The following is a 27,043-nucleotide window of genomic DNA, read 5'->3' on the forward strand; positions in this document are numbered from 1 at the left end:
AATGAAACATGCCCCTCAATCATTGTTTTATCTAGTGCTTCTCTACACAACAACAACATTCTCCACCAGTCAAGCTCAAATAATACATATAGTGGCTAAACAACGTGTGACTTGCGTGATATTTTATTCCAGTTAGCTGCATATATGTAATGTACAGACACCCGTGTCACAATGTACTCTGTGTTTCTATAACAGATCTCCATCGCTTCAACCTGTATCCAGCTGTGTCAGAGATGTACCTCATTACTGTCAAGGACTGTGGGTATCATCACCCTCCAGTATTCCACTGATGCCCAGCATTGCCCTGCAGCCTTCTGGAATTATTTCAGTGTTCCAGTCTTGCTTTCCATGCTCTAGAGAAGTCAGAACCCACCTCAGACGCAATAGAGGTGTAAACTATGAGTGCGGAGTTACTGTGAATCTCATGCCAAGGTCCAATCATTTCAAACGAAACGCAGGGATACCGATGGGACTGATATGGTGCCATATCAGAATCCTCTCTCCCATCAACTCAGAAATGTAGGGATGTCGCTGAAGGAGTGGCAGACTGCTTTAGGTACTAATGCTACCCCTTTGTACAAACACACACCCACACACACTGATCACTTCTCCCTAAAGATTTTGCCCTCTCCAGATTTGGACGATGCCCCAGGACACTCTGTATTAGAAGAGATCAGTGATGAGGAGGCGGTTCTTATGGGCAGCCCTGCCTGCTGTATCCATCTCCCTCAGACTTTGTCAACAAGTCAGAGACACTCAGCAAGCTTGTACAGCTAGGTAGATTCAGTCCATTTAGGGTTTGTATCTGATTAGCCATTAGTTTCCCATTACTTCCCCATGTAGTGCAGGGATGGGCAACTGGCGGCTATGTCAGCGAACAAGGCCATAACCAGGGTTTGCGTTTTAGTGAGGTCCAGAAGAGGGGATGGGGGGGGGGGGTGCAAGGGGAGGTACCCCCTCCTCCAGGAATTTTTTTAAAAGTAAAAGCTCATTTACTGTGTTTCTATACAATAAAAAAATAACATTTAAATGCTATCTGGCCAGCAAAAACATCCAAAAATGACCCCATCCATTATCACCTTGGCTGCTGTAGGTTCATTCACCTCAGTCAATCTACAAACACATAGCCTGTTAGCTACAATTGTAATGTTATACCCCTGAAAGGGGGAACATATGAGAAACTATTCAAACTGACACGTAGCATCAGCAATGTCTCAGTAGCCTACTGTCTGTAAAGCAAAGTTATGAGAACTCAGTAGTGTATTTTTGACTGACAGACCTATCTCTGTGCACTCTCTCAGAGTGTTGGTGTTTGTTTGTTTGGGGGGGATGTCTGTAGACACGGCAGCAGTCGCAGAACGGTTGTAAAATGGCCTTTTGTCCGGCATCTCGCAAACACACTCGGTATCGTTTCTGACTCTAGTTGTCTACTTGAGCCAAGTGCGAGCTGTGGTAGTTCGTTTCACGTCTCTGGCCCTTGGGCCTGTGCCGCAATAGGGAGAATTTAGCCATGTGAGAAAGTGGTGCTCCTAAAAAGGCAAATGAACATAAGGAACAAACCCACTGTTCATGATTCAAGTCAGGAAATTTGAATTTTAACTATTAGAACTCAGTCATATCAAGAATATGCGTTCTAATCATTGATCAATGCTGGCAGCAATATTTAGATGTTGACCCGTAATTAATTTTCTTTATTTTGTACAAAAAATATATATTTATGTTATTCCTTTAAAAACAAAAAATTATTAGAAAAAAAATACAGAGGTCCGGACCTCGGTGTCCTCGTATGTAGTTAGGGGCATTTCAGAGTTTATTATTATTATTTTTTAGCTTGGTATATTAGTCTAGCAGCCAGATATCTAAACTTGTAGTAATCATGGTCGAATTACATACCGGGTGGCCCCCATTGATTTTCTTAGTCACTCTCACTCAGATGTCATATTAAAAAGGGCGAACATGTCTCTCTGCCCTATGGCAAATAATTGCATGAAATTTGTTATAAAATTCAAAAAGCTTCTCTCTGCCTCATGGCAAAATGTGTAGAATTCCAGCAAACTTTCTTTAAAACTGCAACATTTTCTCTACGCTCCGTGGCAAAATTTGTAGAATTGCAGGAAATTTGCTAAAAAAAAAAGTATGTTTTTATCTCCGCTGTCAAGACAAAATGCTAAGATGTTTTACTCGCAGGGTGGGGGTGCCCGCCCCAACAAAATGTTGCTTTGGGCACTTAAAAGCTCACAGAAGGTCCGGCTCTGACTGTATGTGTGTGTATGGATGTGGGTATGCAGACCCACGAGCCACTGCGGCCATTCATGAGTTCTGCTTTTTTTGTGGTGCCCATCCCTGGTCTAGTATGAAGTGAACCAGAGCAATAGATGTTCTGTATATCTATGTCTCTGGATCGTATTTACTAGGCACCAAACTGAAACAAATGGGGAGGGATTACATGAATTTACGCAAAAGCAAACTTTTATTATTTGCGTGTGTTTTCCACTTCAAAGCATTTTGCCATGATGTGCACTTATGAATGCGACCCTGTTGTTAACCCTTTGGGTCCCTATTCAGATGTTCAGCTATGGAAACTGGAGCAGAGGCCCAACGTGGGCTCCATGTTGCTGAGGCTAGACTTCCAGACAGACGAGGCCCCCCGGCTGGTGTTCCTGAAGCAGCTGGGAGTGGAAGACTCGGCTTGGCTACCTGATCAGCCACAACCCTTTCATCCTCACATAGGGCCTGGAGAATCTGCAGGCCAGGTACAGGGGCAGATAGGGTGGTTGTTGTATTGGCAGGTTAAGTTTGCTACAGTCAGCAACACATAGGGTTGACTATCTTAGGGACAGAGAGTACACTTGGTGTTTTCAACTGATATACCTATAGCTGTAGGCACATGTTGTATCTCCCATCTGTCAGCTTTAGCTCTTATAGGACTATGACAGGTGATACATTTCATTGATATATTATTTAGAAATTATCTGTAGTATAAGGTAATAATCTCTTTTTTTCACAATAGTGTGGCATATCTTGGGTCCAAGAAGTTCAGCGCTGAGTCTGTGGCCTCCATGGTGTTCAGAGCTCCATACCTGCTTAACTTCAGTGTGAAGAGGATGGACAACCGCCTGGGATTCTACCAACAGCAGTTAGGCCATAGTGCTCAGAAGGTCAGCTTTGAATTTGGTGTGAAAGGTTTGACTCAAGACAATCACATTGTTTTGTCCCACTTAATCTTTCATAGAATATTCACACCACAAATTACATACAGTAAGATTATGATTCTTAATCAATTGTATGTTCATTCAGACACGGGATTTCGTGGTTCGCCTTCCCAGACTTCTGTGTGGGAGTTTGGAGCCAGTTAAGAAGAACCTTAAGGTATGAAAAGTGCAAACATCAGCTGTGATATTTGTCTTAATTCTTGTAAAAGAAAAAAGGTTGATTTCTCAGAATCCATATTTTTTATCCTAGATTTGTAAACTGGAGATGGGGTTTCGTGAAAATGAACTCCAGCACATCGTCACTGTAATCCCCAAAGTTCTTACTACTAATAAGAGGAAACTGACCCAGATATTTGACTATATCCACAACACCATGAACATACCCCATGACCTGATTGTGAAGTTCCCACAGGTAAGCTATAAACTACCAGTCTTGAATCATCCTTTTCTGCACTCTTCCAGAAAATGTGTATCAGGATATATTAGTTATTTGCTATGTGTATGTTTACCAAGTGGTGGATCAGGAACTACTTATAGGTCACAGAGGGTAACCCCTCCTGGGTCATGGCCGAAGACTGAGTTGTGGTTAAAAACAGAGGTTTTGTTTATGTAAGTTGGTTGGTCACAATATAATTCATAAGGCCTTTAAACGTGGCATAAAATCATAATTTCCTGTGGTCAGTTACACATGCCGTCACCTATTGTCTGACCTAGGTGATCTGTCCTCTTTACAGGTCCTGAATGCGAAGTACCTTTGTATCAAAGAGAGACACCTGTTTCTGCAGTACCTGGACAAGGCTCAGTACGACCCTGCCAAGCCTAACTACGACCGTGCCAAGCCTAACTACAACTCTCTGGACAAGCTAGTCTCCCTGCCAGATGAGGCCTTCTGCAATGAAGTAGCAGCAGCGACACTAAAGGACTTTGAATTGTTTCAGAAGACAGTGTGATTGATGTAATACAACAGTTTTTGTATATGTGTGTTATGTGAGTAGAGAAGATATTGAAGAATTCTACAATTGAATCTTGCTGCGGCAGGTAGCCTAGGCTTTAAGAGCGTTGGGCCAATTAACCAAATGGTCATGGGTCGAATCCCCGAGTTGACTAGGTGAAACATTTTTGTGCCTTTGGGCAAGGCACTTAACCCTAAATTGCTCCTGTATTTCGCTCTGGATAAGACTGTCTGGTAAATGACTAAACGGTCAATGTTTATTTTGAGGTGTCTGTTGAACAAGAGCATGTGTGTACCAAGATGTACCATAAGAGGCTGACAGATCAGTCAGAATTGTGTTTTTGAAAATGTAAAATCTAATTTTATTTGTCACATCGGCCGAATACAACAGGTGTAGACAGTGAAATGCTTGCTTAAAAACCCTTAACCAACAATGCCGTTTTAAGGAAATAGAGTTAAGAAAATATTTACTAAATCAAGTTTTTTTTAAAGTAACACAATAATAAAAAAAGGCTATATACAGGGGGTACCAAGTCAATGTGTGAGGGTACAGGTTACTCAAGGTAATTGAGGTAATTTGTACATGTAGGTAGGGGTAAAGTGACTACGCATAGATCTTAAAAAGCAATGAAAATAGTCTGTGTGGCCATTGGATTGATTGTTCAGCAGTCTTATGGCTTGGGGGTAGAAGCCGAATACAACCAGTTCTCTCGATGGTGCAGCTGTATAATACATATTTTTACCCCCCAAGTCTTGGTCCATCGCTGGCCTCCGAAACACAACCCTGCAAAGCCGCACTGCTTCTTGACACCCTGCTCGCTTAACCCAGAAACCAGCTGCACCAATGTGTCGGAGTAAAAACCATACAACTGGTGACCGAAGTCAGCGTGCATGCCCTCGGCCTGCTACAAGGAGTCGCTAGAGTGCGATGGGAAAAGGACATCCCGGCCAGCCAAACACAGACGACGCTGGGCCGATTGTGCGCTGCCTCATAGGTCACAGGTGGCTGTCACACAGCCCGGGATCGAACCCAGATCTGTAGTGACGCCTCTAGCACTGTGAGGCAGAGCCTTAGACTGCTGCGCCACTCGGGAGACAGCTGTAGAACTTTTTTAGGATCTGGGGACCCATGCCAAATCTTTTTGTCTCCTGCCGGGGAATAGGCGTTGTTGAGCCCTCTTCACGACTCACTTGGTGTGTTTGGACCATGATAGTTTGTTGGTGATGTGGAGGGGACTTGAAGCTCTTCATAAGGAGTAACTTGTAATAATAAATGGGAAATATATAGGATAAAGTATATTATAAGGTGGAGCACATAAATAAATCAAATCAAAGTTTATTGGTCAAGTGCACAGATTTGCAGATGTTTATCGTAAGTGCAGCAAAATGCTTGTGTTTCTAGCTCCAACAGGTCAGTAATACCTAACAATACAATAAACACATCATCCAAAAAATGAAAAGGAACAAACGGTTGGAGCTTAAGTAAATGAATGTAAAGAACATAATATTCTACACACCATACTGATCAAGCACTAGAATCTATATGGTGTTATCATGGGGGACTGTGGTCTAAATGCCTAGCAGCACTTTCTACTCCACCCATTCCATTGGTCCCAATGCAATACACTAAGCCTATAAATTACATATGGGCTTATAGAGAAAAAACTATTCTACATGCCGATGTAAAAGTGCGGTTAGGGTTACTCACTAGGGGTCTGTAGAATCTTTATATGGTGTTATTTCATAGGGGACTCTGGTCTAAATACCCAGCAAAACTCCATATTATTCAGAACCCCATGAAATGACACCATATTAAGATTCTACAGACCCTACTGTGTACTCCCCACCCCACTTATACATCAGCACAAATAATCGTTTTTTCCTGTACAGTGTTGCAGTTATACTTTACACTGCAGTGGAGGCTGCTGAGTGGAGAATGGCTCATAATAAAGGCTGGAACGGAGCGTTTGAAACCAAGTGTTTGATGTATTTGATACCATTCCACCTATTCTGCTCCAGCCGCTACCATGAAACCATCCTCCCCAATTAAGGTGTCACCAACCTCCTGTAGTATAGTGTCCAAGCACCCCATTTTAAGCTGTTTGACCACAGTAAAAGTCCAGCAACACTCCATATTATTCATAGATGCATGAAATGAAACCATTTGACTATCTATACATAGTCACTTTAATAACTCTACCTACATGTACATATTACCTCGATTACCTCGACACCGGTGCCCCCACACATTGACTCTGTCTGTACCGGTACCCCCTGTATATAGCCCCGCTATTGTTATTTACTGCTGCTCTTTAATTATTTGTTATTCTTATCTCTTAGGTTTATTTTTTTATTTTCTTAAAACTGCATTGTTGGTTAAGGGCTTGTAAGTAAGCATTTCACTGTTGTAATTGGCACATGTGACAAATAAGATTTGATTTGATTATACAAATTCTACAGACCCTATTGAGTACTCCCCACCCCACTTTTACATCAGCACAAATAATATGATTTTCTCCATACCATACAGTGGAGGCTGCCGAGGGGAGAACGACCCATAATAATGTCCGGAATGGCATAAATGGGATGGCTTCAAACACCTGGAAACCATGTTTCCTGATTCCGCTTTAGTCATTATCACAAGCTTGTTCTCACCCACAAGGTGGCAACAGCCTCCTGTGCTATCATATGCATGATTGGTATTGAGGGGAATTTATGTGACCTTGTGACATGTTTTAAAACCCACATTTAATGCAAACGTCACTTAAATATTATTTGTCATGCCTCATGAATAAATACTGGTTAATGGTACTTTTCTACTAGTATGTGAGTGACCTTTATTGTGAAATGTTCCGAAATTCCCTAACTCGGAAGTACTTTCTTAGTGTTGCTGACGAGACGCTGATTCGTTTTACCTTAGACAGAACAACATGGGGTCGAGGGCACCAGGTAAAAGTCACCTGTCTTTAAGCATTTATTTAGCCCAAAATCGAGATGAAACATTGCACATATTATTGAGTAAAGTGGGATGTTGATTTGTGATATTTTGGTGTGTTCAAATCCATGTTTTTGAGATCTCCTGTGTCGTGTCCTCTACTGAGTGTCCTAGCTAATGTCAAGCTAGCTATGACAAATCAAGGGAGAGCTCAGTGGTGTGACCCAGAATGCTAGTGATATATTTAACCTTTAAATGTAATATATGTCAAATGCATTTTCAATTGATAGGTAAAGCTGTGCTTCGGTCTGATCAACTTTCAAACGCCACGCCAGTACAGATGGACGATTGTCAAACACTAAGCAGCATCCATTACCTAGCTAGGTGCAGTGGCTAACGTTAGCTAACTTGGTAGTTATAAACATCTAGCTAGCTAAAACTTAAACAAAGCAAGATAAATTGGCATATTAGCCAGCTCAACTTGGCTAGCTAACAGTACCCGGTATTACTAATGACATTGATTATCATGTCTGATGTCCTCTCTCCATACTTCCTGTACACCTCGATGTCAGAAATATATCCAGATCGCACAGTTCCCACATAGCTAATACTCTGTAGATAATAACAGCATGTCATGTGATCTACTAGCACTCTATCCAGTTATCCACCACAAATATAATGTTTGCAATTGGGATACTCTCCTTGGTTTGTCCCAAATAATACTGTCAAACCCTCCCTCAAGTCCCTAGTTCTGTAATCATCTCAATTCTAGTTCATCTACTTAAGCATCTTCTTAAATGAATAGAGAACATGATTTGGTGTCTCGTTGCTTTTGTACTGCAGTGACTGCAACTGCTTTTCTAACTGTGTTTTAGTAAACCAAATCTTGACAGCAAATGATCTGACTCTTATTCTGGCCTCCCACACAGCAGCTACCGGCAGACTCCTGGTCGGCTTCCGTAAATGGTACTACAATGCGGCCGGATTCAACAAAATTGGCAAGTCTTGGAGTCTTTTTCTTTGGGGCCATCTGTGAGGATCTTCAGATAAATCTTTTCACTCAGTCTTAGAAACATATATAATCTTCAGTTAGATATTTCTCCTACACTGTGTGGTGCTTGTTTTGGTTCCAGGTCTGATGCGTGATGACACGATCCATGAGGATGGCGATGTGAAAGAAGCCCTGTGGAGGCTCCCAGAGAAAGTGTACAATGACAGGATGTTCAGGCTCAAGAGAGCCCTGGACCTGTCCATGAAGCAGGCAGTTCTGCCTAAGGCACAGTGGACTCAATATGAGGAGGTATGGAAGACCTGGGCTCAAATGCCATTTGAAATATAATTTACTTTCTCTGTGTTTGATTGAGCTTGCCTGGCATAATGGACCTTTAGAATATCCCAAAAATGTTCAACCCTGCCCATCTGGCACTCCAGGCAGGCTAGAGCAAACGGTCAAAGTATTTGAAAGATTTCAAATAGTATTTGAACCCAAGTTTGAGGTACAGTGCATATAGAGTACCATAGTGGAGGGGTCATAATACCCATGATGGCATGATGTTTTGATAAGTGTAAATCTCTAGGACAAGGTTACTTTTTTGATAACCGTGTAAATCACTCTAGGACAATGTGACTTTTATCAATATATTCACCTCTATTTACCCACCTCAACCCCAAATGAGACGCTAATTAGCTGCTAATGTGGCTATCATAAAGAAATTCAAATGCCATGATGATCTAGACGAGACTGCAAGAATCTTTGGATTAACAATCTAATGTTAGCTAAATGTAGTAATTAATAAATTAGCAAAATTTCTTTAAATGGACAATTCTGTGAACTGTCTTTCGCATGTTTTAAATTGACACAATACCTGTTCGTAAAGGTGTCAGCTAGAGATGACATGCAGGAGCTTGCAGGGATTTGTAGTTTTGCATGATGTCTACTTTGGTGCAATTAGCATTTTCGAATCTGATAGTAAATAGAGCCGAATAAATTGATAAGTCACGTTGTCTGAGAGATATTTACATGGTTATCAGAACGTCACACCAGGGTAAGCATACATGAAAAACAGCCCTTATTTGAAGTTTCTAAAATCCCCTATGGGAAAATGAATGGTTGAAAAATGTTTGGAATCATTTCCCTGTTTTTGACCGCTAGCTTTTATGGGTATTATGACACCTCCACTGTTGGGCTCTATAGTCTCTCAATCAATAGTTTGTGTACAGGAAGGGCTTTGAGTTATCACTGAGGAAATTTCACAGAAGTTGACGTTATGGCATGTGATGAAGGACAAAATCTAGCCTGTCAGAGGTGATATTGTTCCCATATTGATCATGCTACACTACTTGAATAATCAACATGAAGCATGTAGGAGTAGAGACTTAAGGTTGGATTGGAATTGGCCAATTGTTGAGGAGTTTGGAGATGCCTATAAAGCTGTTTAATGTCTACCAGATTTTTTATACTAAAAACCACATCTGGTAGAGGTGGTGGGAGAAAATGTACAGAATTAACCTTGTTTTTGTGTTTGACCTTTCTCCATAGGATGTACATTACCTGGAGCCTTACCTGGAAGAGGTCATCCGTGAGAGGAAAGAGGTTGAGGAGTGGTCGAAGAAATGAGATGAATCTGGAGGGCTGCTGTTCTTTCTCTTTGGTCTGGTTAATTGTTGTCCTCTGTTGTAATGTTTAAAATCAAGTTTACCCTATGGGAAGACTGCTTATTAAAAATGTACATTTTTGCAAAAGATGTGAGTAAGAAGGATTTTTATTTTTTAAAGCAAACCAGGATTTGATCCCCACAGTAATAAAGTTGTATTTACAGTAAAGTCAGTTTAATCCCACATTTTATAGCACTTTTGTAAAAACAAACTTTCACTCTGGTCACATATAAATGTCATAATATACAAGATGCATCTAAACTGAAATATATACAGTACATGTAAATACATGTTCAGTATACAAGTAGTACTATTCTTAACTAAGCATTCAATGCTTTACTATAATTGCCACTCATGAATGGAAGACCAAAAGGACAATTCAATCTATACTATAATCTAGGTCCAGTTGCATGTCAACAAATCCCCTGATAATGGGGCAATACATTTGTCAAAATATCTGTTACAAGTACAGATGAATTGGTACGTTTGGATAGAAAACATTACTCAAGGCCTTCAGTCATCCCAATAGTCTAAAGCCGTCTCTCTGTCTCCTTCCCTTAATTTGCACTGATTTCTTAGACTTATTTTGATCAGTGGAAATTAAGTGGGAAGCCACTATAGACAATTGAGATGAACCACTTGTATTGCACAAACCCTTTCTCTATTAACCCTCTAATACCCTCCCTCTGGTATTCTACCTGAACTTTAATCAACCTCTTTGTTGGATCTCCTGTTGTCCAGGGCTGTAATTGTATCAATAAAGTTTCCAATGACGCTATTGAAGGATTTCACCATGGACACCCCCAGCTCGTTACTGGTCTCGTTGATATCCGCGTCATAAGCGCCCAACAAGGGGGTAACCACCTCTACGTTCCCCCTCCCCGCCCCCTGAAGGATCCCCATCAGTTGACCCCTGACATCCTGGAACATCTCCCTGTCGTACTGCAGCAGCACCGTCTCATCCATGGGGTAGGAAACGTCCTCGGGGTAGCAGTCCCTGGGCACTGGCAGCTCCACGTACCTCAGGGCTGGGAACCCGGCGGCCAGCGTGGAGAAGAGGTGGCACAGGGCCATGGCGCTCAGAGGGTTGCCCAGTATCTTCAGCTCCTCCAGGCCGCGACAGGGAGCCAGGGCCTGGGTCAGGATGTCCATGTGTTCGTCCTCCAGGTCACAGTCCTCCAGGGTGAGGCTGTGGAGAGTTGCAGCGCAGCGCTGGAGCAGCTTGATGAAGGTGTTGGGGAAGAGGCCACACACGTCATGACCACTTATGTCCAGACTGACCAGGTTCTCGCTGTGCAGGCTGTTGGCCAGGTAGGCCATGTCTGTTCGGTTCAGGTGACAGTTGGCCAGCTCCAGGCATTGCAGTGGGGTGATCAGGGGGCTATGGACAAGGCCGAGGGTCAGAAATGTATTACAGTAAATGTTCACTATTTTGCAATGTTATCAATTGTTTGTATGTGTGTGTGCTCCTCATTTCATGCATGCTTGACCAAAAAAGCAAAGGCAATATGAAATCTTTACGATGCATGCCTAATTAATGGACAAGTGCAGGTGTCCGCTTGTTGTTTTGGGTCATGGCTTCAGTGATATTTCAGTGTCCACTGTAATTGACACCGTATTCCCTTCAAAGTGCACTACTTTGGACCAGAGCCCATAGGGTTCTGGTCAAAAGCAGTGCACTATAAAGGGAATTGGGTGCCGTTTGGGAAGAAGACAATGTCAGCCGTTGAGTGTCCCTTGGTTTCTGGCCGACCTGCAGATTTAGCAGCAGTCAGCTGTCTACATTGTCCCTCACAACCAAGCAACAAAAACAAAATGCCACTGAGTACTGCAGCCCTCATGCTATGATATTACACAGTGGGAATGCATCAGCTTGAATAGACACCCCCAGAGCTATATATACAGTAGACATCAATACCTAATACACACACACACAAGCACCTTAGCAGTCTTCGCAGGTGTCCGGTGAGGGTGGAGAAGCCCATGTAGAGCTCTGTCAGTTCAGTCAGCCGGCTCAGCAGATCCCCAATGGTCGCCAGCAGGTCATCCTCATCCGAGCCCAGCCTTCGCACGTCCATCGCCCCCGCAGGCAGCGTCAGGGACTGCAGCTGGGGGAACTCCATCCGGGACAACAGCAACTCCAGGTGCGGGGCCTCCAGGTGAACGTTATGGACCACCTCGAGTCTCCTCAAGGCTTCCGGTTGGGCTACACGCAGCACGTAGAACAGCTGTTTGAGGGCCAGGGAGTCGGCTCGGAACCCAACGAAGCGCAGCTTCAAGGGGCAGTGACGGAGGAGCAGGAAGGCCTGGGCCACCACCTCGTAGTTCCGCCCAGTGACGAAGCCGTTCAGGCGCACGTCCACCTCAGTCTCGAGGGCGGAGGGTGCAGCGTCACCTGCCTCGATGGCCACCATGACCTCGTAGCACATGCGGGTGAGGAGATGGGTGCGAGCCCAGCGGCCCAGGGTGGATCCACAGGCACAGGAATGGTGCTCTGTGTCCTTCAGCCCAGTCAGGTCTACCACACGGAGGGTCTTGGCGTAGGTCTCTGGGGGCCGCAGTACATAGGACTGGAGATGGAACATAGAATCTAGCTGTTTATTGCCATAAAATGGGAATTTGTCTTACAAATCAAACACATAGGCCCTTATATGATGTAAATTGTAAATGTTTATTGCCCCAGTGGAAATTAAAGTAACTACAAACACATTCAGACTTGAAGGAAAACAAAAAACGTGTCACATTGGCCAAGACCCAGTGCCTCAGTTCACAAGTAGCACTTTTGACCAGTGAAAATTATAGATTGCACCTTTAAAGAAAATAACATCAGATCACATAGTAAGCCTACCTTCAGGCCAGTCAGCAGAGATTCCAGGCACAACCGGCAGGTACATGAGGTCAGATCCTCCTGGCAGTCCACCGTCTTTCCCAGGAGCCTTTGCAGGTTAAGCTCGTGCAGGGGCCAGGTTTGGACGAGGTCGTGGAGGAGGAGGGCCATCTCGTGCATGTAGCAGGCCTTGAAGAGGAGCGGGTAGAGGTTGAACGACACACAACTGAGGTTCTCCCTGGCTCTCTGGCCACTCTGGGCGAACCCCTCAGCAGCGAGGAACCTGAGACTTTTCATGGCTCTCTCTTCTATGTTCTATCTGTCCTCGAGGTCTGGGTCTTGAAGTGTTAGGATCAACCAATCATCCCCTGTAACTGGATGTGTTTGTGTTGCTGCTCTCTCCCCGAGGGTCTTTCTGTGTGTTGATTCTTTGTCTCTGCCAGTACTGTATATCTGTCTGGACCTCGTTTTGCTGTGGTATCATGTTGTGAAAGAGAGGCTTGGGGCACGTGGTAGGTGAGTGGGAGGACTATTTTTAGAAACAGCCGTCTCTTTCCCTTCAACTCGTGAACAGGGAATCTATTTACAACCCACACCAAACGCAGAGCAGCAACAACCTTCCCTAGCCTACTGCTTACAACATGAGGCCCAAGATCCTCACATACCGCCAACATTGAAATGACCTGTCTATGCAATCAATCTATACATAAACACCAGTGACAATAACAGCAAAGCAATGTAAACAAACATAGAACACACAGTACTGCTACATGTACATTACTGCCATACAGGGTAACATTGGCAACATGCTCACGATGAAATGATAGATTTACTAAAGGCTAAACTGTTTATCAAGACCAAAGCAACGGTGGATCAGACGTCATAGCGTAACTTGACCGGTTACGAAAACATTCATTTGAGTACACTGGAACCTCCAGAGTGTTCTAACACTGGAACCTCCAGAGGGTTCTAACACTGGAACCTCCTGAGTGTTCTAACACTGGAACCTCCAGAGGGTTCTAACACTGGAACCTCCTGAGTGTTCTAACACTGGAACCTCCTGAGTGTTCTAACACTGGAACCTCCAGAGTGTTATAACACTGGAACCTCCAGAGTGTTCTAACACTGGAACCTCCAGAGTGTTCTAACACTGGAACCTCCTGAGTGTTCTAACACTGGAACCTCCTGAGTGTTCTAACACTGAAACCTCCAGAGTGTTCTAACACTGGAACCTCCAGAGTGTTCTAACACTGGAACCTCCTGAGTGTTCTAACACTGGAACCTCCAGAGTGTTCTAACACTGGAACCTCCAGAGTGTTCTAACACTGAAACCTCCAGAGTGTTCTAACACTGGAACCTCCTGAGTGTTCTAACACTGGAACCTCCAGAGTGTTCTAACACTGGAACCTCCAGAGTGTTCTAACACTGGAACCTCCTGAGTGTTCTAACACTGAAACCTCCAGAGTGTTCTAACACTGGAACCTCCAGAGTGTTCTAACACTGGAACCTCCTGAGTGTTCTAACACTGGAACCTCCAGAGTGTTCTAACACTGGAACCTCCAGAGTGTTCTAACACTGGAACCTCCTGAGTGTTCTAACACTGGAACCTCCTGAGTGTTCTAACACTGGAACCTCCAGAGTGTTCTAACACTGGAACCTCCTGAGTGTTCTAACACTGGAACCTCCAGAGTGTTCTAACACTGGAACCTCCAGAGTGTTCTAACACTGGAACCTCCAGAGTGTTCTAACACTGGAACCTCCTGAGTGTTCTAACACTGGAACCTCCTGAGTGTTCTAACACTGGAACCTCCAGAGTGTTCTAACACTGGAACCTCCAGAGTGTTCTAACACTGGAACCTCCAGAGGGTTCTAACACTGGAACCTCCTGAGTGTTCTAACACTGGAACCTCCAGAGTGTTCTAACACTGGAACCTCCAGAGTGTTCTAACACTGGAACCTCCAGTGTTCCCAATACTTTGATGACAAGTATTAGAGCCTTAGCATGTAATGTTTTGCTTTGGCCATGAGAGAGAAACACATTTGACAACTTCCACACGCCGTAAACAGTGTGTATTGCTTTATTGTTTCTTGCAAATGTTTATTTTATTTAGATTTTTCATATTGCCAAATTTGAAAGCATCAGCCTTCATTAGAGAGTGTGTATTTTTCAATTGACACACTACAATGAACACAAGCAAAGTGTATCATGCTTTAATACATCAAAATACAGACAATACAAAACATACTGCATAAACTCTAATACAGGGATGTAACTTATTAAATCTTTGCCTTAATGAAGGTATTCATTAATTATATTAAATGGAAGTTGTAACCACAGGAGGTTGGTGGCACCTTAATTGGGGAGAACGGGCTTAAGGTAATAACTGGAGCGGATTCGGTGGAATGGTATCAAATATAACACATGGTTTCCGTTCCATTTGCTCCATTCCGGCCATTATTATGAGCTGTTCTACCCTCAGCAGCCTCCACTATAAAAACCTGAGAAGAAACATCAGTTTAGAGGTCTTCCAAAGGTGAGTAGCATATTCAACATGGCACATTCAACATGAAACTCAGTTATCAATACAAGGCATAACAGTTCATTTTTGTACGGAGTTGCTATTACTCCTTAGCATGGAGAGTGGTGGTGTCCCACAGCCCTATACTATATCTAAGGCCCACCTGACCTGACCAGGAATGGCTCAGGGCCCTAGCTATGGGCTAAACCACAGGGAGGTGTTTCTCTCAGTCTCTGTATCCCTGAGTGGAGTGCAGACTGCAGTCATGTCGGGGGGTGGTAGTGATAGTGATGGTGGTGGTGGTGATGGTGCTCGTGGTGGTGCTCATGCCTAGACAAGGCAGGCAGGCTGGGCAGCCTCTCCCTCTCTCCCCCTGGCTGAGCTTGAGAAGCAGGCTGGTGTAGGTGGTGGAGGGTTCTGGAGGGGGACCCAGCTTCTCTGGCCCTGGAGCGAAGCCTCTTATTGTGGCTGTGCTGTAAGGGGAGTTGGGGCTGGAAGTGTGGCTGGGAGGAGTGGCACCACATGAAGGGCTGGTGGCCATGGAGCTTGCTTGATTTGCCCACACGTCCTCCTCCCCCTCCTCCTCCTCCACCTCCTCTGTCTCTTCCCACTGCCTTGACGTGGCCCCTGAGAGACCTATTGAAGGAGAGGCCCCTACCTCTGGACTCAGTTGCGCCGCAGTTCTCCCCTACCAACACTGAGCGGTGCTGCTGGTCTGAGCGTGCGTCCACTCTGGGCTCCTGAGAGGGGGTGTCTGCAGAGGATGGACAACAAACATCATGTTATGTTGCCATTTCTCTTTGTTGAATGTCATTCATCTTTGGTGTATTTTCAGTAAAAACATGTTGACTTTAGTGCCTCAAAAGTGCTGAAAATTGTCATTGTGTACCTACCTGCATTGTCAAACTTTGAGGAATAGTTCTCTATCCCAGCTAGGTCTAAGTAGTGGTTCCTGCGTTCTGTGTTTTCATCCACACAGTGAAAAATCCTCTCTGGGCTCCCAGCCTCCTCCTGCTGGACCTCCATTCTGTCACCTGTTCTAGAGCCCCGGCCAGAGCTGCTGGATGGGCCTACCACCAGTTTGACCTTCAGGGCTGTGCTGCTACAGGACGGCTGCTTGGCCGACGCTTCAACCACCTCATAGATGGACTGCATGAGACTGCACATATCCTGTAACACACGCACACATCATTGTTCAGCCAGGCACATACACGCGCACACACGTGCACATCATCACACACACACAAACACATCATCATACATACACGCACAAACACATCATCATACACACACAAACACATTATCATACACACCAACACACACACACACACACACACACACACACACAGAAACACATCCTCAAACACACACGCACGCACACACACACACACACACACACACACACCATTAGCAGGGCAGCATAGTTATCTTAATCTAAAGAGAAAGCGTATTATGTGCAACAGTTGCTTGTTGTCGGCGTGTGAAGCTGCTGTACCTGCTTGGTGACTTTACCGCTGTTGTCAAAGTGATACAGTGTAAAAACCCTCTCTTGCCGAGTGTCATCCTCCAACACCACGGTGCACTCTGTGTCCTGTAACCATGAACAAACACAACGGATGAACAAACACAATTGTACCATATTATTCTCATCAAACAAACCCCTGCTTTACTGTATATAGCAGTAATAAACTACTATGTTATCTACATAGATTCTATATAGATTGTCCTTTTGAAGCTCACGCCAACATGACTGTTTCTCTTCCTGGGCTGTCTGAATGGAACGTGAATGGAGCTCTCCCTCTCCTCTGGTGGCAGTACCACTGTGAAAAACACACAACATTCTCATTAGCCTTGGGCTGGGAAAGCTTGTGTCGACTCAACCTATCACATTCTCAATGAATGGGTATTTGCTGTTTACAGACGATAATACACACATAGTATCCCACGTTTAAGGCATTCGCATACAAATATAAAACAAATTCCTTTTTTCCCAGACAAGAAAGGGGTATGCTTAGTAAAGATATGAATCATACTGAATCAAACATATTAATCATTGAGTATGATGTTAAGTTTATAATGCATGCTAGATTTGAATCAGTGCAACAGTAATGTGATCAACCTGATCCACTGAGCTGTCTTTCTCTACTCACCCTGTAGGGGGCACTTATGGTCCAGGACCTGCTCTTCCTTCACTTCCCTTCTGCACAACTTCTGGAAAAAGAGGGAGAGGAGGGATGGACCAAGTGAGAATTAGGAGAGAAAACATTACAGAAGTGGGGTAGGAATAGAGAGAGGGAGAACAAAGCAATAAGTGCCTCAGTGATGTGAGAGCAGGAAATCTTTGATCGTCTGGGGGCCCATTGTTGGTCATCATCTGGGTAAGTAATACTGTGAGAACCAGCATCACACCTCAACTTCTGATAAATGTAATAAAGCGATATGAATGTATAATGTGTTCTAATCAGATGTAATGCAGACACAGCACATCCGCCTCTAAATACACACATGCACACATGCGCACGCACGCACACACACACACACACACACACACACACACACACACACACACACACACACACACACACACAAATTAGATATACAAGTAACTAGTAGAGTACCAGTAGTGATTCATTTCCCCTTTGGGATGAAAGCTGAGCTTCTAATCTGATCCCTGATCTCCTCCACTCAATGAGACAGTATGTTCTACAGCTGAGGTACTGAAGGTCAGCGGAGAACCCCGAAACCTTGTCACATGGGACAGAATGGGGAACAGAAGGTCAAGACGTCACCACCCTGAACACAGGAGCCGCAGACAGATGACTGACCTTCTCTCCCACTTGGCACACACTGGTTGAATCATGACGTTGAACCAACGTGGAATAGACATTGAATTGACATCTGTGCCCAGTGGGCTGTTTGTCACTGGTTTCTAATCTTTCCTTACTGAGAGATATAATCTGTCAGGGTCTATTTTCCTAACATATGAAGAGCTACTTCTGCTATCAGAGTCCAAAAATGGCTGACATTTGCTCAAATCTACCTCAGAATCAAATGTAAATATACAGAAGAAGCAGAAGACAACTTTCTATTCTATTCTAGGTGTTTTATTCTATATTATTTTATTCTAGTATAAAGCAGAGATGGAATATTGCACGGGAGAAAGGTAGAACCTATCAGGGTGCATTTACTGTAAGAGCAGGCAGGCAGTCATGCCCTGGCCATGCCAGCTGTGACATCACTCTATCCAGTAAAAGTAGATCCATTAAGTCCCTCTTGGTAATAAAGTAATATCACCCACCGAGTTCCCATATATGAGTAGAAGTCAGCGTCTCATATGGAAACAATAACACGTGGTAAATGTACAGACTATGTTCATGAACCTGCTGAGACTACAACCTATTTATAATGCCTATGGGCTCAAAAATGCTCAAGATGGATATTAGCTTCAATTAATTCCACTGGGTACTTCTTGCTTGGCAAGTACCTACACTTTGAAACTAGGTGTTCCCTTGAACGGTGCAGAGCATATTGCATGTGTTAGCAAGACCTATCAAGATCTGAGCATATGATATCCAACACTCTGTTGCAACACGTCAGAAACCCGTCAGAAAATGACAGTGAGAGCACCAAAACATTGGATCTATGCGTCTGACTCTCTCCATCATAGACAGTCCGAACAGCACCCAGTCGCCCACAGCAACAGAGTAACAAAGAGCCTGTGGAGTCTGAGAGGATAATGCTGACAGATAACCCTGACTGCTGATGGCTTCAACCAGCATCCCAGCCAAACTCCTGCCATCGGCCGCCACGCTCTGCCTGCTACGGGCCCTTTTATCTGGGGTAGGGTTACTGACCGGGGGGGGGGGGGGGGGGGTAACCCTACCCCAGATGTACTGGGTGTCACCAATTTTTGCATCCTGTCCCGTAGCCCCCCTCTCTCCCACTCCCATTAGTCAGAGTCAAACGCAGAGCCCTGGGAAGAGAACAGTGCAGGGCTTTGTTTGAACAAACTCTCTTCCTGTCAACCAATACCTGGATAGGTGGGTGATCATCCCTCTTCCTGTTAACCAATACCTGGATATGTGGTTGATCGTATGGGGGTGGGGAAGGATGGTTGCTTTATCGCAGGAGTTTATGTGAATCGGATTCAATATACAAAATAGGAAGATAAATAACCTTAAAGTTGGTATACAGTTGATATACAAGTATTAGAAGTTGATATGCAAAAAATGTAAAGGGGTTAAGGGTTGATTTCAGACTCAGGCACAGAATAACCATTAAGAAGTGCTCAATTTCAGAGGCCTGGCCTTGCTCACAGAAACCAGATGTGAGAGATTTCTGGAGGAGGGGAACAGAGGGAGGGATTTGGATGTTGAGCTGTAGTTGGGTGAGGAAATTCTGGAGTCAGAATCCGTATGGGTGGTTTGGCTGAAACATAGAGATAATTTCACAGGAAGAAAATGCCTCTCTAGCCTCCAGAACTTAGATAGCTAGCTATAGAATCAGGCCTCTCTCCAACTCGCCAATCTGGTCTGCTGGCCTTCAGGGAGCAAAGCATTGGGAAATTTCAGATCATTGTGCGTAGAGATGTCGAAGTGTTCTCACCACTCAATGACATGATGAACCATGGTTTATTTTTATTATCTCTCTCTCTGACTCTCTCTCTCCTCTCTCTCTCTCCTCTCTCTCTCTCCTCTCATCTCATCTCTCCCTCTCTCTCTCTCTCTCTCTCTCTCTCTCTCTCTCTCTCTCTCTCTCTCCTCTCCTCTCCTCTCCTCTCCTCTCCCCTCCCCTCCTCTCCTCTCCTCTCTCTCCTCTCCTCTCCTCTCCTCTCCTCTCTCTCTCTAACTCTATCTCCTCTCTCTCTCTCTCTCTCTCTCTCTCTCTCTCTCTCTCTCTCTCTCTCTCCTCTCCTCTCCTCTCCTCTCCTCTCCTCTCCTCTCCTCTCCTCTCCTCTCCTCTCTCTCGCTCTCTCTCTCCTCTCTCTCTAGCCTTCTGTCTGAGCTAACAGCCCAGTAAACAGGGTGGTTTCCAAAATCACTTGAAGGTTCTCCAAATAACCAAACATGAAAGCGGGAGAACGACACCCAAACGATCCAATCTGTGTTTGGGAAACCAGCTTCCCTGGCTCAGAGATGGAATATTCTGGGAGGCGATCTCAGCCCAAATATGATCACAGAGTCCAGAGTCTGAACAGTCTACAGCCGATAGAATAATGAATCGAAACCTCTGGGGCAACAAACAGGACAGAAACAATACGAGGAGGGTTGGAAGGAAGATTCCCACCACTGGGCACAGACGTAAATTCAACGTCTATTCCATGTTGGTTCAACGTAATCTCATTAAAATGACATGGAAACAACGTTGATTCAACCAGTATGTGCCCAGTGGGCCTTTTCAAACACAACAGAATGACTGGTCCAGTTCTCCAACACTGCAGTTACAAATCCATACACATTGTCAATCCATCAGGTGATGTTTTCAGCACTCCAGCCTGAGTTACTGTAATTGGACAGATACAGCGTGTCAACATTGAGGTAAGTCTGAAATTGTTTAAAATCCTGTTTGAAATAAGGATGACACATCCTATAGGTTTTTCTGCAAACATTGTATCAGATGACTTCTGAAAACGGAGCAGAACCAGTACAGAATGGAAGAACACATCACAGTCAATAGCTGCTGAGATCAGACACCTTACAGTAAAGGCAGTAGGGCCTCACTCCAAAACATGGCTGCTGTTTATTTTCAATTCATGCATGGTAAATATGTTACTCTTTCTGAAGAGAGGAAAGTCTAGGACCAGTGCCCGCAGCACACACACTATACAAAACACACATGCACACACACACGCCTGCTCACACACGCACACACACACACTCCTTTTGAAGTGGAGAAGCCAGAAGAGGAGGAGAGAGAGAGGAAGAAAAGGGTAATTGTTCCATGGCTAACAGTGGGATCTCTGACCGAGGTGGGTGATGGAGACCTTTGGTGTCTCACTGGGTCTATGAGCTGAGGCTGCAGGATGTTGACACAAAATATAAGTGTTACTGCTAGACCCTGGACACACAGACGGAGGCCTCACAGCCGAAACAACGGTGAAACGAAATAGTGAAATATCTCACTCTACAATCAAGGATAGACAGTTCACTATTAGATTCTGCTGCAACAAAACCGGGACGTTGCGGTTAATGTGAATAATTGACATTAGAATCAAACTTCCTTACTGAAAAGAGAACAAACCACGAACATAAGCTCAGACAGCCAGGCACACATATGAAGTGCCCAGGAAAATAACTGATCATTCACTACAAACTGAAGGCCCCTGCTGACAGTTACATAAGCAATGGTGTCATGGAGCAGTTAATGGTGGGGCTGGAAAACAGAATCACAGAAACAACTGATTTGCCATTAAAAAGACATGGCGGATGTTGGTCTCATTACAGGAACCTGGCAGACTCTGCCTCTCTTTCCTAATTACAGGCTCCAGACAGGCAGCAACATAGACCAACACTTCATTAACACCTCCTCACTACCACAATGAGTTACAAATGTCCCTGCAGCTGGCATTCAGTATGGCTCCAATGGTTTTTCCAAGTGTTGAGAGATGATTACGAGAGTGAAAAGAATACATCAAAAAAATATGTGAGTGAGACAGTGAGGGGTCAAACAATTAAAAAAGAGTTATGAGCATGATGTTGTATAGGACTCTCACTATGTTACAAGATGTTGTATAGGACTCTCACTATGTTACATGATGATGTTGTATAGGACTCTCACTATGTTACATGATGATGTTGTATAGGACTCTCACTATGTTACATGATGTTGTATAGGACTCTCACTATGTTACATGATGTTGTATAGGACTCTCACTATGTTACATGATGTTGTATAGGACTCTCACTATGTTACAAGATGTTGTATAGGACTCTCACTATGTTACATGATGATGTTGTATAGGACTCTCACTATGTTACATGATGGTTTTGTATAGGACTCTCACTATGTTATATGATGTTGTATAGGACTCTCACTATGTTACATGATGTTGTATAGGGCTCCCACTATGTTACATGATGATGTTGTATAGGACTCTCACTATGTTACATGATGTTGTATAGGGCTCCCACTATGTTACATGATGATGTTGTATAGGACTCTCACTATGTTACATGATGTTATATAGGACTCTCACTATGTTACATGATGTTGTATAGGACTCTCACTATGTTACATGATGTTGTATAGGACTCTCACTATGTTACATGATGATGTTGTATAGGACTCTCACTATGTTACATGATGATGTTGTATAGGACTCTCACTATGTTACATGATGTTGTATAGGACTCTCACTATGTTACATGATGTTGTATAGGACTCTCACTATGTTACATGATGTTGTATAGGACTCTCACTATGTTACATGGTGTTGTATAGGACTCTCACTATGTTACATGATGTTGTATAGGACTCTCACTATGTTACATGATGTTGTATAAGACTCTCACTATGTTACATGATGTTGTATAGGACTCTCACTATGATACATGATGTTGTATAGGACTCTCACTATGTTACATGATGATTTTGTATAGGACTCTCACTATGTTAACATGATGATGTTGTATAGGACTCTCACTATGTTACATGATGTTGTATAGGACTCTCACTATGTTACATGATGATTTTGTATAGGACTCTCACTATGTTAACATGATGATGTTGTATAGGACTCTCACTATGTTACATGATGATTTTGTATAGGACTCTCACTATGTTAACATGATGATGTTGTATAGGACTCTCACTATGTTACATGATGATGTTGTATAGGACTCTCACTATGTTAACATGATGATGTTGTATAGGACTCTCACTATGTTACATGATGTTGTATAGGACTCTCACTATGTTACATGATGATGTTGTATAGGACTCTCACTATGTTACATGATGTTGTATAGGACTCTCACTATGTTACATTATGTTGTATAGGACTCTCACTATGTTACATGATGTTGTATAGGACTCTCACTATGTTACATGATGTTGTATAGGACTCTCACTATGTTATATGATGTTGTATAGGACTCTCACTATGTTACATGATGATGTTGTATAGGACTCTCACTATGTTACATGATGTTGTATAGGACTCTCACTATGTTACATGATGTTGTATAGGACTCTCACTATGCTACATGATGTTGTATAGGACTCTCACTATGCTACATGATGTTGTATAGGACTCTCACTATGTTACATGATGTTGTATAAGACTCTCACTATGTTACATGATGTTGTATAGGACTCTCACTATGTTACATGATGTTGTATAGGACTCTCAATATGTTATATGATGATGTTGTATAGGACTCTCACTATGTTATATGATGTTGTATAGGACTCTCACTATGTTACATGATGTTGTATAGGACTCTCACTATGTTACATGATGTTGTATAGGACTCTCACTATGTTACATGATGTTGTATAAGACTCTCACTATGTTACATGATGTTGTATAGGACTCTCACTATGATACATGATGTTGTATAGGACTCTCACTATGTTATATGATGTTGTATAGGACTCTCACTATGTTACATGATGATGTTGTATAGGACTCTCACTATGTTACATGATGATGTTGTATAGGACTCTCACTATGTTACATGATGTTGTATAGGACTCTCACTATGTTACATGATGTTGTATAGGACTCTCACTATGTTATATGATGTTGTATAGGACTCTCACTATGTTACATGATGATGTTGTATAGGACTCTCACTATGTTACATGATGTTGTATAGGACTCTCACTATGTTACATGATGTTGTATAGGACTCTCACTATGTTACATGATGTTGTATAAGACTCTCACTATGTTACATGATGATGTATAGGACTCTCACTATGTTACATGATGTTGTATAGGACTCTCACTATGTTACATGATGTTGTATAGGACTCTCACTATGTTACATAATGTTGTATAGGACTCTCACTATGTTACATGATGTTGTATAGGACTCTCACTATGTTACCTGATGATGTATAGGACTCTCACTATGTTACATGATGTTGTATAGGACTCTCACTATGTTACATGATGTTGTATAGGACTCTCACTATGTTACATGATGTTGTATAGGACTCTCACTATGTTACATGATGTTGTATAGGACTCTCACTATGTTACATGATGTTGTATAGGACTCTCACTATGTTACATGATGATGTTGTATAGGACTCTCACTATGTTACATGATGTTGTAAAGGACTCTCACTATGTTATATGATGTTGTATAGGACTCTCACTATGTTATATGATGTTGTATAGGACTCTCACTATGTTAACATGATGATGTTGTATAGGACTCTCACTATGTTATATGATGATGTTGTATAGGACTCTCACTATGTTATATGATGTTGTATAGGACTCTCACTATGTTATATGATGTTGTATAGGACTCTCACTATGTTATATGATGTGGTATAGGACTCTCACTATGTTACATGATGTTGTATAGGACTCTCACTATGTTACATGATGTTGTTGTATAGGACTCTCACTATGTTACATGATGTTGTATAGGACTCTCACTATGTTACATGATGTTGTTGTATAGGACTCTCACTATGTTACATGATGTTGTATAGGACTCTCACTATGTTACATGATGTTGTTGTATAGGACTCTCACTATGTTACATGATGTTGTATAGGACTCTCACTATGTTACATGATGATGTTGTATAGGACTCTCACTATGTTACATGATGTTGTATAGGACTCTCACTATGTTACATGATGTTGTATAGGACTCTCAATATGTTATATGATGATGTTGTATAGGACTCTCACTATGTTATATGATGTTGTATAGGACTCTCACTATGTTATATGATGTTGTATAGGACTCTCACTATGTTATATGATGTTGTATAGGACTCTCACTATGTTACATGATGTTGTTGTATAGGACTCTCACTATGTTACATGATGTTGTATAGGACTCTCACTATGTTACATGATGATGTTGTATAGGACTCTCACTATGTTACATGATGTTGTATAGGACTCTCACTATGTTACATGATGTTGTATAGGACTCTCAATATGTTATATGATGATGTTGTATAGGACTCTCACTATGTTATATGATGTTGTATAGGACTCTCACTATGTTATATGATGTTGTATAGGACTCTCACTATGTTATATGATGTTGTATAGGACTCTCACTATGTTACATGATGTTGTATAGGGCTCCCACTATGTTACATGATGATGTTGTATAGGACTCTCACTATGTTACATTATGTTGTATAGGACTCCCACTATGTTACATGATGATGTTGTATAGGACTCTCACTATGTTACATTATGTTGTATAGGACTCTCACTATGTTACATGATGTTGTATAGGACTCTCACTATGTTACATGATGTTGTATAGGACTCTCACTATGTTACATGATGATGTTGTATAGGACTCTCACTATGTTACATGATGTTGTATAGGACTCTCACTATGTTACATGATGTTGTATAGGACTCTCAATATGTTATATGATGATGTTGTATAGGACTCTCACTATGTTATATGATGTTGTATAGGACTCTCACTATGTTATATGATGTTGTATAGGACTCTCACTATGTTATATGATGTTGTATAGGACTCTCACTATGTTACATGATGTTGTATAGGGCTCCCACTATGTTACATGATGATGTTGTATAGGTCTCTCACTATGTTACATTATGTTGTATAGGACTCTCACTATGTTACATGATGTTGTATAGGACTCTCACTATGTTACATGATGTTGTATAGGACTCTCACTATGTTACATGATGATGTTGTATAGGACTCTCACTATGTTACATGATGATGTTGTATAGGACTCTCACTATGTTACATGATGTTGTATAGGACTCTCACTATGTTACATGATGTTGTATAGGACTCTCACTATGTTACATGATGTTGTATAGGACTCTCAGTATGTTACATGATGTTGTATAGGACTCTCACTATGTTACATGATGTTGTATAGGACTCTCACTATGTTACATGATGTTGTATAAGACTCTCACTATGTTACATGATGTTGTATAGGACTCTCACTATGTTACATGATGTTGTATAGGACTCTCACTATGTTACATGATGTTGTATAGGACTCTCACTATGTTATATGATGTTGTATAGGACTCTCACTATGTTACATGATGTTGTATAGGACTCTCACTATGTTAACATGATGATGTTGTATAGGACTCTCACTATGTTACATGATGTTGTATAGGACTCTCACTATGTTACATGATGATGTTGTATAGGACTCTCACTATGTTACATGATGATGTTGTATAGGACTCTCACTATGTTACATGATGTTTTATAGGACTCTCACTATGTTACATGATGATGTTGTATAGGACTCTCACTATGTTACATGATGTTGTATAGGACTCTCACTATGTTACATGATGTTGTATAGGACTCTCACTATGTTACATGATGTTGTATAGGACTCTCACTATGTTATATGATGTTGTATAGGACTCTCACTATGTTACATGATGATGTTGTATAGGACTCTCACTATGTTACATGATGTTGTATAGGACTCTCACTATGTTATATGATGTTGTATAGGACTCTCACTATGTTATATGATGTTGTATAGGACTCTCACTATGTTACATGATGATGTTGTATAGGACTCTCACTATGTTACATGATGTTGTATAGGACTCTCACTATGTTACATGATGTTGTATAGGACTCTCACTATGTTACATGATGTTGTATAAGACTCTCACTATGTTACATGATGATGTATAGGACTCTCACTATGTTACATGATGTTGTATAGGACTCTCACTATGTTACATGATGTTGTATAGGACTCTCACTAT

The 27,043-nt window shown here is 42.5% G+C and overlaps 3 protein-coding genes and 1 pseudogene across 3 annotated transcripts in view; 2 read left to right on the forward strand and 2 right to left on the reverse strand.

Moving 5' to 3' along the window:
* The first annotated feature begins 201 nt into the window (after positions 1–201).
* LOC139373768 (transcription termination factor 3, mitochondrial-like) lies at positions 202–4,162 on the forward strand (annotated as a pseudogene).
* A 2,871-nt stretch (positions 4,163–7,033) lies between these two features.
* On the forward strand, positions 7,034–9,841 carry LOC139373769 (cytochrome b-c1 complex subunit 7-like). Its single transcript, XM_071114741.1, has 4 exons — positions 7,034–7,113; positions 8,029–8,097; positions 8,233–8,399; positions 9,639–9,841. Exons 1-4 carry the CDS (start codon positions 7,095–7,097, stop codon positions 9,714–9,716), a joined length of 333 nt encoding a protein of 110 aa, XP_070970842.1. The 5' UTR covers positions 7,034–7,094; the 3' UTR covers positions 9,717–9,841.
* Positions 9,842–9,845: 4 nt separating this feature from the next.
* LOC139373766 (leucine rich repeat containing 14B) lies at positions 9,846–13,070 on the reverse strand. The gene is made up of 3 exons (XM_071114739.1): positions 12,603–13,070; positions 11,696–12,324; positions 9,846–11,135 (listed from the first exon to the last, which is right to left on the reverse strand). The coding sequence occupies exons 1-3, from the start codon at positions 12,876–12,878 to the stop codon at positions 10,460–10,462; spliced, it is 1,581 nt and encodes a 526-aa protein (XP_070970840.1). The 5' UTR covers positions 12,879–13,070; the 3' UTR covers positions 9,846–10,459.
* Positions 13,071–14,678: 1,608 nt separating this feature from the next.
* LOC139373767 (protein naked cuticle homolog 2-like) overlaps positions 14,679–27,043 on the reverse strand; it is an 18,196-nt gene continuing 5,831 nt past the window's right edge. Inside the window, exons 4-8 of the mRNA XM_071114740.1 lie at positions 17,251–17,311; positions 16,841–16,920; positions 16,596–16,691; positions 15,994–16,270; positions 14,679–15,854 (exon numbers count right to left, since the gene is read on the reverse strand). Coding sequence (XP_070970841.1) covers positions 15,364–15,854; positions 15,994–16,270; positions 16,596–16,691; positions 16,841–16,920; positions 17,251–17,311 — 1,005 coding nt within the window. The 3' untranslated portion in view covers positions 14,679–15,363. The remainder of the gene's footprint in view (positions 15,855–15,993; positions 16,271–16,595; positions 16,692–16,840; positions 16,921–17,250; positions 17,312–27,043) is intronic.

The sequence above is a fragment of the Oncorhynchus clarkii genome, chromosome 18 (assembly GCF_045791955.1).
Source record: "Oncorhynchus clarkii lewisi isolate Uvic-CL-2024 chromosome 18, UVic_Ocla_1.0, whole genome shotgun sequence".
Lineage (NCBI taxonomy): Eukaryota > Metazoa > Chordata > Actinopteri > Salmoniformes > Salmonidae > Oncorhynchus > Oncorhynchus clarkii.